This window comes from Nerophis ophidion, linkage group LG15 (genome assembly GCF_033978795.1).
Source record: "Nerophis ophidion isolate RoL-2023_Sa linkage group LG15, RoL_Noph_v1.0, whole genome shotgun sequence".
NCBI classification, from domain to species: Eukaryota; Metazoa; Chordata; class Actinopteri; order Syngnathiformes; family Syngnathidae; genus Nerophis; species Nerophis ophidion.
In genome coordinates this window covers 35,761,486-35,778,743 of record NC_084625.1, presented here as the reverse complement: position 1 = coordinate 35,778,743, position 17,258 = coordinate 35,761,486, and the positions used below count along the sequence as shown (strand labels likewise).

Sequence of the window (17,258 nt, the reverse complement as noted above, 5' to 3'; positions counted from 1 at the left end):
GTTTTAAGGAGTCCGAATCCACCCTCAACTCCTCCCCCTTCTGTTTCTGAAAAAGGGACTGTGTTTGTAGTACTATCACTTTCAGAAACATCTAAGAAAAAGTTTAACTGATAGTCAAGTAAATTATTCAATACGGTGAAAGCGACAAAATATGCTTATATTTATATTGACACAAATGCTAGAAAAACACTAACCTTATGGCGGATGCTTTTGCAATAGTAATTTGACATTCTACCACGCCTGTTGGCCACAATAATCCGTTAAGTCGAGCTCATGTTGTAGAAAGTTGAATGATGCGGACACGTTTGTTACTGAATACTTTCTATCAGACTTCTGTCTTGGCGACTTTGTGCATATAATAAGCAACTATAATTATTTGTGTCTATCAGTTAGTAAGTTGTGCACTCTGAATTCCCATCGTGCGCGATATTTCTACAAAATAAGGGCATGCATTTATTCTCGTTCCTCCAGATTCCCTTCCACTACCATTTTGACAGCGCAGGCCACACACCCAAGGCCGTGTGCTAAGTGATGAGCCGACCAACATTTCTGTCCTTTATAACACTTTACATTTCGACTCTTATTACAGTTATTAATCTAGGCTTTTATTTGTAATCATTATTCAACACTATTCAAAGCAAATGGTTGTAAAGGTTATAGTTATTTTTTCAATTATTCTTTGTGGTCATCTTGCTGTCTGTTTACTTAAGCTCTCACAGCTCAGTATGCCCTCTGATTAGAATTTGTTTGATGCTTGGGGACGATTTGTTTTGACTGGGGAGGAGAGTGTGGCGACTTTCTACTTTTTTTTTCTGCCCTCTTCAGATGCCCTTGTTATTAAGACAACTCTTATCTCAAATGGATCACCCAGAAGCACAGATATACAATATCAAACCTTAATGTAAACAAACAACATTTATCATTCACTCTGACCTACACTAAATGGCCCGGTGGCAGTGAAGTCACTGGACTTTTCTGCTTCGGCTGCTGCCCCCGCGACCCGACCTCCGATAAGTGGAGGAAAATAAATAAATGGATGGATTATTCACTCATATTATTTCTGAACTAGGTATTATAAGAACAACTATAAAATACAAATGTATTTCAGTTTTAGGAGTTAACAACCAACCAAACAAACAACAAACCTGCAGCGAACCACCACCAACCGCATACGCTGACACATGAATACCATTTACTTATACCTTCATTTGTCACTTTTCTTAATTTACCAAACGTTTTTGAGTTCACTACTTTACGAGTGTTGTAAACACGCTCTTACTCCTTTCAAGAAACGTTCTCTTTTTATTTTATTGTTTAAACTCTACTTGTTAATATCATTATTGACAACAGTATATTCAACTGATCATTAAACATTAACGATTCTACACGTTTTCCCAGCCGCCATCATGTTCCTATCTGTCACACTCTTTGGCTATTGTGTCAGTATCTATCGTCTCCGACGACCGGTTTTGAACCCTTTACCCCGAGTCAATCATCCCAGATGTCGAGGTTCGAACCCTTTATGTTATCCCGGACAATGGATTTCGAACCATTTACTCAGTCACTCGTCCCCGACGAAGGGATTTGAATCCTTTGCTCTTTTGGGGGAGACCAAATCCCAAACAGGGCGAGCTACACCCAACTATTTGCTTACTCGTCAGTAAAGCAGCCCATCACGGTAGTCTGAAGGGTTCCCAACCCGTTACTCCCCTGGCGACGTCCAACGACCCAGAGTGAGCCTCACCCGACTATTAGTTCACTTTTCAATAAAACAGTCCGTCACTATAGTGCGAACACAATGACATTAGTTGACTACTATTTACTGTTATGTAATGTTGGACAAGGCAATAATGTAACCAATCGATCAAAATCAGCACTCTGTCTCTGGGGTACAAAACAGTGTATGGCTTACAGACTTCAGGACAGAATCCTAATGCAGATTTTAGAAAAAGGCTCTGCTTACCTTGATTTATGTGTTGGCCAAGTGAGTCTGTCCGGACGATTGTAAGAGAAGTCCAATTCTCAGCCTGTCATCCCGGACGAGCCCCCAATTTGTTGCGTTTTGGACCAGTTCTTCCTCCCAGGGAATAGAAACGACTGGTCACTCCCAAGTACTTTCGATGACACATAAGCTGGTTATAAATGAATCCTGAGACAGAGTAGCTTATCTTGATATTTTACTACCAAAGTTTTAGGAGACCAAATCTATGCACAACACATTCAAATCGCACCGCCCTCGTTGATCTGACCATACTACGGAACTTTCGCCTTTTACCCCCTCTCACTCGCCCCCCTTCTTCTCCTCTCCCCCACCTCCTAAGCCTGGGACACTTGAGATAAGAAGAGTGTTATGACTTCTCGCTACATTCCAACGTTCAAGGTCTACGCATGGCCAAATACTTAGCTGTTCTAAAATATGACTAGGATTTAAAAAGATGTCTATCTCCGTCAGTACAGTGGGGCAAAAAAGTATTTAGTCAGCCACCGATTGTGCAAGGTCTCCCACTTAAAATAATGACAGAGGTCTGTGATTTTCATCATAGGTACACTTAAACTGTGAGATACAGAATGTGAAAAAAAAATCCAGGAATTCACATTGTAGGAATTTTAAAGAATTTATTTGTAAATTATGATGGAAAATAAGTATTTGGTCAACTATTCAAAGCTCTCACTGATGGAAGGAGGTTTTGGCTCGAAATCTCACGATACATGGCCCCATTCATTCTTTCCTTAACGCGGATCAATCGTCCTGTCCCCTTAGCAGAAAAACGGCCCCAAAGCATAATGTTTCCACCCCCATGCTTCACAGTAGGTATGGTGTTCTTGGGATGCAACTCAGTATTCTTCTTCCTCCAAACACGACAAGTTGAGTTTATACCAAAAAGTTCTATTTTGGTTTCATCTGACCACATGACATTCTCCCAATCCTCTGATGTATCATCCATGTATTCATTTTGGTATAAACTCAACTCGTCGTGTTTGGAGGAAGAAGAATACTGAGTTGTATCCCAAGAACACCATACCCACTGTGAAGCATGGGGGTGGAAACATCATGCTTTGGGGCCGTTTTTCTGCTAAGGGGACAGGACGATTGATCCGTGTTAAGGAAAGAATGAATGGGGCCATGTATCGTGAGACTTTGAGCCAAATCCTCCTTCCATCAGTTAGAGCTTTGAATGGTTGACCAAATACTTACTTTCCACCATAATTTACAAATAAATTCTTTAAAATTCTATAATGTGAATTCCTGGATTTCTTTCCACATTCTGTTTCTCACAGTTGAAGTGTACCTATGATGAAAACTACAGACCTCTGTCATCATTTTAAGTGGGAGAACTTGCACAATTGGTGGCTGACTAAATACTTTTTTGCCCCACTGTATGTATGTATGTATGTATATTTGTGTGTGTGTGTGTGTGTGTGTGTGTGTGTGTGTGTGTGTGTGTGTGTGTGTGTGTGTGTGTATATATATATATATATATATGTATGTATATGTATATGTGTATGTATGTATGTATGTATGTATGTATATATGTGTGTGTGTATATATATGTTTACATACGTACATATGTGTATGTATGTGAGGTTTTTCCTCTATTGTAGCCACCAGCCCATCTCTGTCCTCCGATGATTGACAGGCTGTCACTTTAATGGGCTTTTCGTATTTACAGTTGAATCTTGATAGCTGATCCTGCAACGTCTGAGAATGTCCTGAGAAATAATTTTAGGGAAAGAGAAACTGTGTTTTTGAGCCAGGGTCAACAGGTAGCCAAATGTTTTATAGTGTAAAAACAATTAAATTCGATGAAGGGGCAACATTTGAATGCTTTTGGACTAGGATTGTGCGATACAGACGATATAAATGATATAAATTTTGCTGACGATAAATAAACATTTTCACTGGAGAACTAAAAGACAAGGAATAGCTAAACAGATGGGTGAATTGATACCGAATACAAATACCGAACACAATGATACCCAGAATACTATCAGTATATGTTTAATAGTAGAGTGATGTGTTTTTTTTTGTTTCCAAAAGAGCCAATGGTATATTATGCTTTTGTTGAGTTATTTTGCACAATTTATTTTGATATAAGTGTTGCATATAATAAAAAGGAACAAGGAAATAACGTAAATATTAATTGAGATTGTTACATCGCCATCCTGTGTTTTTGTTTGATTTCAGTTGTGCTAAAAAAAATTTTGTTTTTTAGTTTTGAGAAAATTTGTTACTGCATATGTCAGCAGCCAAATTGGGAGCCTTTTGTTGTCCATCATTTATATGCCAAATAAAATTTTGTGATTATATATTGATATTGCAATATAGATTTGAGGCCAAATCGGCCAATCCCTAATTTGGACCCAAGTTGACCTTCCCTTTCCTCGCCCTCAGGAAGGAAATAGAACCGTTCCTACCTCCCCTGAAGCCCGAGTTCTGCGTCAAACAGGCCATGCGCGCCATCCTCACAGACCAGCCCATGATCTGCACGCCTCGCATCGTCTATATGGTGAACTTCATGAAAAGGTAATGCCAACTCCTACCACCAGAACCGCCTGACTGTATCACCATAGCAACCACACCACTAACCTCCCTCCCTCTGTCCTCTGGCTCCTGCAGCATCCTGCCGTTCGAGGCGATCGTGTGCATGTACCGTTTCCTTGGCGCAGATAAGTGCATGTATCCCTTCCTGGCACAGCGGAAGGAGGCCATGAACAACAACGAAGCCAAAAATGGGATCTAGGTGGGAAGACGAGTGGGGGGTCATCGCTGTCTGCAACACAAACAGGGGGCACATAATCCTGCAAGCATGAAGAGGAGAAGACCACTGTGGAAGGAAGAAGGGAGGGGGAGAAAAGGCGGAAAGACTGAATGTGGGCTGGTGCACTTGCATTGAGCAAATGCAAAGGTTTACCATATTGTTCCTCTGGGACAAAGAGAGCTGTGTATTACACAATGGAGTTATTGTTTTTTGTTTTTGTGTTTTTTTAAGAGGCATCTATATACTGTCACTAGTTTTGAAATCGTACAAAAACGGTACCCAATAATTAACTATTTAGTCACCAACATATCTAGCGTCATTGTGGAAATGTACAGTATGTTACTGTACAAACAGTAAAAAAAAAAAAACTTCACTTTTTCTTTTTTTAGTAGACATGCACTGTAATTTTCTAATACTTCTCTACAAGTTACAAACATATTTAAACGAGTCAGTCACTTCTCGTAAGGATATGTTACCACAGCATTAATACGATATTTTTCTACATGTTTTTCCAACCCTGTCACGTCAAAGAAGTAACTGTCCTGTCACTTTGTCCCGTTGTGTTGTAAAAAAAATTGTGAGTCACCCGTTAACGCTGACTGTTCCCTGTGTGACGAATGGGGGTTGACAATGTTTTCAAAGTTCAATGACATTCCAAGAGGCGTCATTTCTTCAGTCAATGAGCCTAAATTCTCTACCTCTTATTGTTTTTGTTTTTTTCATCACAGCATACTTGTTGTTTTCTGAGGACTGCTCCATAGCACAGTAAAGTGTCATTCTGATGTTTAGTGTCTCTACTTAACTTAAATTAATAAAGTGATTTAGATTATTATGAAATGGTGTTTTGGTGGTACCTTCATGTTTGAAAAAGGATGATTTGGTTACTCGAAAGTATCTACTCTATCCAGAGGTGGGTAGTAACGCAGTACATTTACTCCGTTACATCTACTTGAGTAACTTTTGGGATAAATTGTACTTCTAAGAGTAGTTTTTATGCAACTTACTTTTACTTGAGTATATTTATGGAGAAGAAACATTACTTTTACTCCACTCCATTTATCTACATTCAGCTCGTTACTCACTACTTTTTTTTATCGGTATGTTAGTGTTTGTTTTGGTTTTTCAGACAGACCTACAAAGTAGGATCTACGCATGCCTGCGTTTCACCAATCACGTGCAGTCACTGGTGACGTTGGACCAATCAAACAGAGCCAGGCGGTCACATGACCGTCAAACGTGGACCCCGACTTAAACAATTTGAAAAACTTATTGGGGTGTTACCATTTAGTAGTCAACTGTACAGAATATGTACTGTACTGTGCAATCTACTAATAAAAGTTTCAACCAATCAATCAAAAGTGTAGAGGAAAAAAGACACTTTTTATTTCAACCGTACTTCCCGTCATAAGCCTAAAGACTGATCGTACAGTTCCTGTTTTCACAATAAAAGTGCCGCTTCATCGCGCCTGCGCTAACAACATAAGAGTCTCCAAAAGCCAGCGCAAAAGCTAGCAAACTACGGAGCTTGCCGCCAATGTTTTTATTGTAAAGTGCATAAAAACGAATATGGAAACTGGACAAATAAGATGCCAAATACCAACGACTTTCATGTAGTAGACAGAAAGGAGGACTTTTTTTTTTCTCCTCAGGGTCTCCGCTGTCGTATTTTACTCTTTTATTTGCGCCACACATTTTCGATGGGAGACAGGTCTGGACAGCAGGCGGGCAAGGAAAGTACCTGCACTCTTTTACTACGAAACCACGCTGTTGTGATGCAGTACCGCCTGAGGATCAACGGTCTGTAATATCATTGTTTACGTGCAGTGATTTCTCCAGATTCTCTGAACCTTTTGATGATTTTACGGACCGTAGATGGTAAAATCCCTAAATTCCTTGCAATAGCTCTTTTAGAAATGTTGTTCTTAAAACTGTTCGACAATTTGCTTACAAATTGGTGACCCTCGTCCCATCCTTGTTTGTGAATTACTTAGCATTTCATGGAAGCTGCTTTTATCAATCAATCAATGTTTACTTATATAGCCCTAAATCACTAGTGTCTCAAAAGGCTGCACAAACCACTACGACATCCTCAATAGGCCCACATAAGGGCAAGGAAAACTCACACAGTGGGACGTCGGAGACAAAGATGACCCAGTGGGACGTCGGTGACAATGATGACTAGGAGAACCTTGGAGAGGACGAAAGCAATGAATGTCGAGCGGGTCTAACATGATACTGTGAATGTTCAATCCATAATGGATCCAACACAGCCGCGAGAGTCCAGTCCAAAGCGGATCCAACACAGCAGCGAGAGTCCCGTTCACAGCGGAGCCAGCAGGAAACCATTCCAAGCGGAGGCGGATCAGCAGCGCAGGGATGTCCCCAGGCCGATACACAGGCAAGTGGTCCATCCTGGGTCCCGACTCTGGACGAGCGGTCCATCCTGGGTCCCGACTCTGGACAGCCAGTACGTCATCCATGGCCACCGGATCGGACCGGACCCCCTCCAGAAGGGAGAGTGGGACATAGGACAAAAAGAAAAGAAACGGCAGATCAACTGGTCTAAAAAGGGAGTCTATTTAAAGGCTAGAGTATACAAATGAGTTTTAAGGTGAGACTTAAATGCTTCTACTGAGGCGGCATCTCGAACTGTTACCGGGAGGGCATTCCAGAGTACTGGAGCCCGAAATGAAAACGCTCTATAGCCCGCAGACTTTTTTTGGGCTTTGGGAATCACTAATAAGCCGGAGTCCTTTGAACGCAGATTTCTTGCGTCTTTAGTGGACAGAATGGAGCAAATTTTAGCGATATTACGGAGATGAAAGAAGGCAGTTTTAGTAACGCTTTTAATGTGTGGCTCAAAGGAGAGAGTTGGGTCGAAGATAATACCCAGATTCTTTACCGAGTCGCCTTGTTTAATTATTTGGTTGTCAAATGTTAAAGTTGTATTATTAAATATAGGTCGGTGTCTAGCATGACCGATAATCAGCATTTCCGTTTTTTTGGCGTTGAGTTGCAAAAAGTTAGCGGACATCCATTGTTTAATTTCATTAAGACACGCCTCCAGCTGACTACAATCCGGCATGTTGGTCAGCTTTAGGGGCATGTAGAGTTGGGTGTCATCAGCATAACAGTGAAAGCTAACACCGTATTTGCGTATGATGTCACCTAGCGGCAGCATGTATATGCTGGAGAGTGCAGGGCCAAGGACCGAACCCTGGGGAACTCCACACGTTACCTTAACGTAGTCCGAGGTCACATTGTTATGGGAGACGCACTGCATCCTATCTGTAAGACAAGAGTTAAACTAAGACAGGGCTATGTCTGACATACCAATTCGTGTTTTGATACGTTCTAATAAAATATTATGATCGACGTTATCGAAAGCAGCGCTAAGATCGAGGAGCAGCAACATAGATGACGCATCAGAATCCATCGTTATCATTAGTCATTTTTGCGAGGGCTGTCTCCGTAGAGTGATTTGCCCTGAAACCGGATTGAAAGGTTTCACATAGATTGTTAGACGCTAAGTGTTCATTTAGCTGCTCCGCAACAATTTTTTCGAGGATTTTTTAAATAAAGGGAAGGTGAGACACCGGTCGGTAGTTTACCATGAGGTCAGGATCGAGATTAGGTCTTTTAAGGAGAGGATGAATAACCGCTTTTTTGAACGCTAGGGGAACAGTGCCAGAGGAAAGTGATAAGTTTATAATATTTAGCACTGATGGACCTAATAATACAAAGAGCTCCTTGATAAGTTTCCCAGAAAGTGGGTCAAGTAAACATATTGTTTGTTTTATTCCATTTATTGTTGTAACAATTCCTCTGTTATTTCCTCAAAACGAGAACAACTATTTTGGAGGGCAATCGTATCTGTGTTAATAGAACCCAGTTGTAGCTGGGACGCATTGTCTTTAATCTCCTTTCTAATGACTTCAATTTTCCTATTAAAGAGTTGCATAAATTCATCAGCTGAGTGGGTGTAGCTACTCGAAGGGTCCCTTGTTGGGTTAGCGATGCTACCGTACTAAAAAAAAATTTAGGAGCGTTTTTATTACGGTGGATGAGATTTGAGTAATATTTAGCTTCAGCTAAGGTAAGCATGCGTTTATAAGTTATTAAACTATCACTCCATGCTTGATGGTGCACCTCAAGTTTAGTCGTGCGCCATTTGCGTTCCAGCATTCTACATAATAATTTCTGAGCTCTAGTTTCTTTTGTAAACCACGGGGTGCGCTTTTTTGGAGCCTTTTTTAACTTTAGCGGTGCTATGTTATCAATGGTTTCGCGCAGGGCGTCGTTAAAGTTGTTAGTGAGGTTATCAATAGAGCCCACATACTTTGGGAATGGTGCCATTACCGAGGGCAGTAGGTCAGCAAGAGTTGTCATTGTGGCCGTATTAATGTCGCGGCTGCTATAGCAGTTATTATTATTATTAGTTTGACGAACATGCGTCTGAACCTCGAATTTTATAAGGTAATGATCGGACATTACTTTAGTATACGGGAGTATCGTAACTTTGGAAACGGTGATACCCCTGACAAGCACTAGGTCTATCGTATTACCGTTGCGATGCGTAGGTTCATTTATTATTTGTGTAAGACCACAGCTATCAAATATAGTCTGGAGCGCTACGCACGGTGGGTCCGATGGGGTATTCATATGGATATTAAAGTCCCACATTATAATTATATTATCGGCGTGCGTCACTAGATCAGCAACGAACTCTGAGAATTCATTGATAAAGTCCGAATAGGGCCCTGGGGGGCGGTAGATAACAGCCAGGTGTAGAGGCAGCGGTGGGACAGACCTCATAGTAAGCACATCAAGGGATTTATATTTATTATTTATGTTAGGACTATAGTTAAAGTTTTCGTTGTATAATAGTGCGACACCCCACCCCTTTTAAGCGGACGGGCAATATGCGCATGTGTAAAGTTAGGAGGACATGCCTCATTTAGTGCAAAAAAGTCGTTTGGTTTAAGCCAGGTTTCACTGAGACCGATGACGTTAAGATTGTGGTCTCTGATAATATCATTAACTAATAACGTTTTGGGAGACAATAATCTTATGTTTAAAAAACCTATATTATAGGTAGTGGGCTGTTTTAGGGAGTTTTTGATCAAATTATCCGTAGTAGCAATATTAATAATGCTGTGTTTATTATGCCCAGTGCATTTAGTATAGTTACGACCATATCTAGGAATTGATACGACAGGAATTTTCCGATTGTTTGCTTGTTGCCTTGATAAACTGCACGCATCATGGTTAGCCACCTCAGTATCGGGGATTTTCCGATTGTTTGTTTGTTGCTTTGATAAACTGCACGCATCATGGTTAGCCACCTCAGTGACGGGAATTTTCCGATTGTTTGTTTGTTGCTTTGATAAACTGCACGCATCATAGTTAGCCACCTCGGTAAAACACATGTCCAACTCTGAAACACTCAAAGCAGAAAAAAAGTGTTCTAATTTAACTGACTCCTTACCCAGACCAGTAGTCTCGCATTTTCCATTTAAATCCGTCTTCGGGATGGAGGGAAGTGGTGTTCTGTGGGGATTAGCCTTCTGCTTTGTTTTTAGCCCCGCTCGACATCCGCGTTTCCGATCACACCGCTGGCGTCTGCTCCGTAGACGGCCCCCGCTGCTACTAGACTCCCCTGCTTCACAGGCCGCTGGATGTAGCCGCCGACGTATTCCCATGCTAGTTAGCATGTTTAGCACGCACGCGTCTATCAGTCCAAAACGGCCCGATGTGTCCACATCCAGAAGTGTCTGGCGGTCGTACGTGATCACGGAGTGACCACGATGTGAGCCAGCCATAAAGTCTGTGGAATTGTCCGGTATTTCTGCCAAATGTTCCATCTTTAGCAATAGCCCCTCGAGGACGCAGCCCGTCCGGGCGCCGCCATCTTGGAACAATATATATATATATATATATATATATATATACATATATCCATCCATTTTCTACCGCTTATTCCCTTTTTTGGGGTGGCGGGGGCGCTGGCGCCTATCTCAGGTTCAATCGGGCGGAAGGCGGTGTACACCCTGGACAAGTCGCCACCTCATCGCAGGGCCAACACAGATAGACGGATAACATTCACACTCACATTCACATTCACACACTAGGGCCAATTTAGTGTTGCCAATCAACCTATCCCCAGGTGCATCCCCAGACAGCTTGCACTCCATTCGGCAACAGAAAGTTCTGTGAGTATGGCTTCCTGCGCTTTGTGCACCTTACTCATGGATAGGTTGGCTCTGCTAGAGAGCCGTATCCGTCAGTTAGAGCAGTGTAATTTCGTAACTTTAGATGTTGCGGAGGCATCTGCTAGTGTTAGCTGTAGCGAGCTAACTAGCCCAGCCTGTAGCATCCCTAAGCGGCCTACAAGCTACGGTGTAGCGGTTGAGACGCATTACAGATTTAGCCCTTTAGCTAGTCCTACACCCCAGTCCACCGAGCACCACACTTTAGTCATAGGAGATGCCATCATCCGAAAAATAAAGCTTAGCAAACCAGCCACAATTAAGTGTATTCCCGGGGCCAGAGCACCTGACATTGAAGTTAATCTTGGAGAGCTAACTAGCAACAGGCCTAGTAATTGCACCACTAGTTATGCGAACATAGTTATACACGTTGTCTCCAATGACACTAAAATGATATTACAAAGAGAAACATAACCAGAACTTGTAATCTCGCTAGAAATATGTTCAGGCATCGAGTAATTGTCTCTGGCCCCCTGCCTGCGAGAGGCAATGATGAGAGACATAGCAGATTAGTCTCGCTTAATAAGTGGCTGGCTAGCTTCTGTAGACAACAGGGACTAACGTATATTGATAATTGGCCCTCCTTCTGGGGCAAACCTGGCTTGCTGATGAGAGACGGCCTTCACCCTAACCGGGAAGGCGCTATCATCTTGTCTAGGAACATAGATTTCTCTTTGAGTCACACTTGACTATCTGCACTAAATTAAGCCCGGTCACAGGCAATTACAGATCCTGCTAGTCTGGGTGAGGAGTCACTTAAGTTAGAATTAGTCAGGACCAGGCAACATAGCAATTTTCTTAGAATAATACACAACTCACATAATGTTTTTTCTGCTATGACTGTGTCAGAGTTGGACATGCGTTCTACTGAGGTGGCAAATTATGATGTGTTCAGTTTATCGCAGCACCAAGCAAACAATCTGAAAATACCCGTCATTTCAATTCCTAGATATTGTCGTAATTATTTTAAGTGCACTACGCATAGTAAATGCAACATTATTAATATTGCTACTACGGATAATTTGATCAAAAACTCCTTAAAACAGCCCACTAACTATAAAATGGGCTTTTTAAACATAAGATCATTGTCTCCCAAAACGTTATTTGTTAATGAGGTCATTAGAGACAACAATCTTAACGTCATCGGTTTCAGCGAAACCTGGCTTAAACCAGACGACTTTTTTGCAATAAATGAGGCTTCTCCTCCTAACTATACGAATGCGCATATTGCCCGTCCCCCTAAAGGGGGGAGGGGGGGGGTCGCACTAATATACAACAAAAAGTTGTATATTGAGGTGCTCACTATGAGGGCTGTCACACCGCTGCCTCTATACCTGGCTGTTATCTACCGCCCCCGAGGGCTGTATTCGGACTTTATCAGTGAATTCTCAGAGTTCGTTGCTGATCTAGTGACGCACGCCGATAATATAATTATAACGGGGACTTTAATATCCATATGAATACCTCATCGGACCCACCGTGCGTGGCGCTCCAGACTATAATTGATAGCTGTGGTCTTACACAAATAATAAATGAACCCACGCATCGCAACGGTAATACGATAGACCTAGTGCTTGTCAGTCAGGGGTATCACCGTTTCCAAAGTTATGATACTCCCGTTGTGGAGAGGGGCGTGTCCTACGCGTCCCCTGCGGGTGGGGCATGTGCAGGAGCCGGTCACGAAGCAGCAATCAGGTGAGCAGATATCTCAGCTGGAACGAGTTATCTAATCACCTGTTCCTTTATCAGCAGCGTTGGAGATCATGAGGGGGCTGGCAAATGGAGCGTGACTGTCAGACGGCAAGCCAGCAAAAAGGACACATGCCGATTGAGCTGAAACGCTACCAGGACTTTGCACATTCCAAAAAGACTGTAAAAATAATTAAAGATTGTAAACCACTGAGCCAGGGTGTGTTGTTCACCGTGACACAACCGAAGATCTGGGTCGTAAACCGTCACATTGGCGCCCAACACAGAAGAACCCGGAAAAGATGTCAGCACCAACTCCCCTCGAGGCGATTAGGCAGGTGTTGGCCAAGGTGGCAGCAGCGAGCCAGCAGCAAACACAGATGGACAGAGCAGAGACAACGGGAGGGGGAGCGACCATGAAGCGCATGGTGGAAGGTGAGGATCCACTTTTTTGGATGTCTTTGAGGTGACAGCAGTGGCGAACAGGTGGCCGGAAGAGGAGTGGGGAGCAAAGATGCTGCCGCTCCTGGTGGGGGAGGCACCCGGCATGCCATCCTGGACCGAGTCGGCAGCAGACCCGAAGACCATCGAAGGAAATTCAGGGCGATGAGGCTGGAGCCATACGACCGGCCATTCGTTTTTGCCTACTGGCTGAGAGACGCAGCGACCCGGTGGCTACAGCCCAACGGGCAAGACCCAAAGATGCTGGAGGCCATCATTGTGGAACAATTCCTGGAAGCCATCCCGACCAGAACCCCGGCCTGGGTGAGGTACCACAGTCCCACGGACGTTAAAGCGGCGGGGAAATTGGCGGACGATCACCTGGCGGTGCAGCGGCAGGCAACCCAGAAGATGGCCGCAGGACCTACCTCAGCGCCATGCCGTTGACTCGCCCCAAAATGGGGGGTAACGGAAAGGACCAAGTCCCCCGGTCATGAGGAACAGGTTCCCCACCCGGGCACTCAAAGATCCACACACACACACACACACACACACACACACACACACACACACACACACACAAAGAGGGCGACACGGAGTTATAACTTAAATGCTGTTTGCGTGTTCCAGGGTACCAACGCTGCGGAGAGGGGGCTTCCCTCGCAGAGGGCACCTCAACTGCCAGGGCCGGTGTGCTGGAGGTTTGGTAACTTGCTCCATGATGGAGGTGGAGCAGGTGATGCGGGTCGTCGGGCCTCCAGCACCCGCCCCCGATCTGGGGTAGACGTACTATGTACCGGTAAGGGTACAAGGGAGTACATACCGGGCGATGTTGGATTCAGGCTGTAAGCAGTCCCTGATCCACCAAAACCTGGTTCGACACGGGGTTTTGAGGCAGGCAACACGGGTGGAAATAAGGTGTATTCTTTGGGACGTGCACGAATACCCTATTGTGTCAGTAGAAATTGTTTATGACAAACAAAAGCATAGAGTTAAAGTTGCCGTAAACGCGCAACTCACACCCCCCGTGACTTTAGGGATGGATTGGCCAGGATTTAATCTTTTAATGGCACAATATGTGGGGATGCGTTCACGGACAGTAGGCGAGGGGAGTATTCGCGCCGCTCTTAGCGGCGACGTGGCTTCATCCAGGAGTAACGAGCCGGAAACGGCGGGGGCTTCGCGGGAGGCCCCCCGGCTCCTCGATGGCCACCTACGGAGGACTTTCCCCTCGAGCAGTCCCGTGATGAAACCTTGCGCGAGGCCTGGGTCCAGGTCGACTTTATTGACGGTCAGCTGGTGCGCCCGGCGATAGGGTGGGTATTCCCCCATTTTTCAGTGATTAGGGATAGACTTTACCGAGTGGGCCGTGACACGCAAACTGGGGAGGAAGGCACTCAGTTGTTGGTGCCAAAACGTCACTGGGAAATGATTTTCCAGGCGGCGCATGTAAACCCGATGGCTGGAGATTTGGGGCATGACAAGACACTTAATCGGGTCATGGTCCGATTCTATTGGCCAGGCCTGCAGGCGGATGTGCGCCGGTGGTGCGCCGCTTGCCCAGACTGCCAGCTGGTGAATCCAGCGGCCACCCCACGGGCACCGTTACGCCCATTGCCGCTCATAGAGGTTCCATTCGAGAGAATTGGCATGGACCTCATCGGACCATTCAACCCGAGTACACGGGGATATCGCTTTGTTTTAGTCCTGGTGGATTACGCATCGCGGTATCCCAAGGCAGTGCCTTTGCACTCTATGTCCGCCAAAAGTGTTGCGCAAGCACTTTTTCAGGTCATCTCCCGAGTTGGAATTCCGAAAGAGATTCTGACTGACCATGGCATATCCTTTAAGTCGCGCACCATTAAATAACTGTACGGATTATTGGGAATAAAAGAGATCCGCACCAGCGTTTACCATTCCCAAACGGATGGGCTGGTGGAAAGGCTGAATAAAACACAGAAAACAATGATCCGTAAGTTTATGCACGAGGACAAACAGAATTGGGATAAATGGTTGGATACCCTCATGTTTGCGATGCGGGAGGTACCCCAGGCCTCGCTTGGATTTGCACCGTTTGAGTTATTATACGGCCGGAGGCCTCGCGGAGTCTTGGACGTCATTAATGAAAGCTGGGCGGAAGGTCCAAGCTCCAGCAAGAATGAAATACAGTTCATCCTTGACATGCGAGCAAAACCCCACCAGGTGGGGCTCTAGTCACGCGAGAATTTGCTCCGTGCCCAAGAGGGTCAGCGGCGGACATACAACCTGGGAAGCCAACTGCGTGAATTCACACCGGGAGAAAAAGTGCTTGTATTACTTCCAACTTCAAGCTCTAAATTACTTGCAAAGTGGCAAGGACCCTTTGAGGTCACGCGGCAAGTGAGTGATGTGGATTACGAGGTTCGGTGCTCCGACCGACGGGGGGGACATGCAGTTATTTCATATTAACTTACTGAAGGCATGGAGGCAGGCGGAGCCTGTTTCCATGGCGACATTAGTAAAGGAGGAAGAGGAGTTGGGACCAGAGGTCCCACGCTCTGGACCAACCCCTCCGCTTTTCTGTGACGACCAGCTCACATTGGCCCAACGAGCGGAGGTAGCTGAGTTACAGCAGCGCTATGCTGACGTGTTCTCATGCGGCCCGGCTGCACGAATCTCATCCGACACCACATTGAGAATAGCCCGGGGGTTACAGTGCGGTCTCGGCCATATAGGCTTCCCGAACACAAGCGCAAAATTGTGAGCGAGGAAATAAAAAATATGCTTAAAATAAGGGTGATGGAAGAATCTCACAGCGCATGGTGTAGTCCCATTGTTTTGGTGGGGAAGAAGGATGTGACCTTGCGATTCTATGTAGATTACCGCAGGGTGAATGAACAGTCACGTTTTGACGCATACCCAATACCCCGGGTCGACGAGCTCCTGGATTGGCTGGGCAATGCTAAATTTTTTACGACACTGGATTCAACCAAGGGCTACTGGCAGATCCGATTCCCTTGTCACCAGAGTCCCGAGAAAAAAACAGCCTTCTCCATACCGGACGGGTTGTACCAATTCGTGACTGACCTCATCCAGGCAACGTTATCATGGACGCCCCTGCTTATTTCAGCAAGACAAGTGTTACAACAATGTGGCTTCATAAAAAAAAAGTACGGGTACTTTCCTGGCCCGCCTGCAGACCAGACCTGTCTCCCATCAAAAATGTGTGGCGCATTATGAAGCGTAAAATACGACAGCGGAGAGCCGGGACTGTTGAACGACTGAAGCTCTACATAAAACAAGAAGGGGTAAGAATTCCACTTTCAAAGCTTCAACAATTAGTTTCCTCAGTTCCCAAAACTTTATTGAGTGTTGTTAAAAGAAAAGGTGATGTAACACATTGGTGAACATGTCCTTTCCCAACTACTTTGGCACGTGTTGCAGCCATGAAATTCTAAGTTAATTATTATTTGCAAAAAAAAATAAAGTTTATGAGTTTGAAAATCCAATATCTTGTCTTTGTATGCATTCAATTGAATATGGGTTGAAAAGGATATACTAATCATTGTATTCCGTTTATATTTACATCTAACACAATTTCCCAACTCATATGGAAACGGGGTTTGTACTACACGGTCTAGTTCCAGCCTATCTTGCCAATTGTATTGTAACATATGGCCCGGCAAGAAATCTGCGTTCAAAGGACTCCGGCTTATTAGTGAATCCCAGAGCCCCAAAAAAGTCTGCGGGCTATAGAGCATTTTCCATTCGGGCTCCAGTACTCTGGAATGCCCTCCCGGTAACAGTTCGAGATGCTACCTCAGTAGAAACATTTAAGTCTCATCTTAAAACTCATTTGTATACTCTAGCCTTTAAATAGACCCCCTTTTTAGACCAGTTGATCTGCCGTTTCTTTTCTTTTTCTCCTATGTTACCCCGGTCCGGTGGCCATGGATGAAGTACTGGCTGTCCGGAGTCGGGACCCAGGATGGACCGCTCGTTTGTGTATTGGTTGGGGACATCTCTACGCTGCTAACCCGCTTCCGCTTGGGATGGTTTCCTGCTGGCTCCACTTTGGACGGGACTCTCGCTACTATATTGGATCCACTTTGGACTGGAT

At 44.5% G+C, this 17,258-nt stretch overlaps 1 protein-coding gene across 1 annotated transcript in view; it reads left to right on the top strand.

Annotated features, from left to right (window-relative positions):
- rdh10a (retinol dehydrogenase 10a) overlaps positions 1-5,597 on the top strand; it is a 31,866-nt gene extending 26,269 nt beyond the window's left edge. Inside the window, exons 5-6 of the mRNA XM_061922083.1 lie at positions 4,394-4,525; positions 4,619-5,597. Coding sequence (XP_061778067.1) covers positions 4,394-4,525; positions 4,619-4,742 — 256 coding nt within the window. The 3' untranslated portion in view covers positions 4,743-5,597. The remainder of the gene's footprint in view (positions 1-4,393; positions 4,526-4,618) is intronic.
- The last annotated feature ends 11,661 nt before the right edge of the window (positions 5,598-17,258 follow it).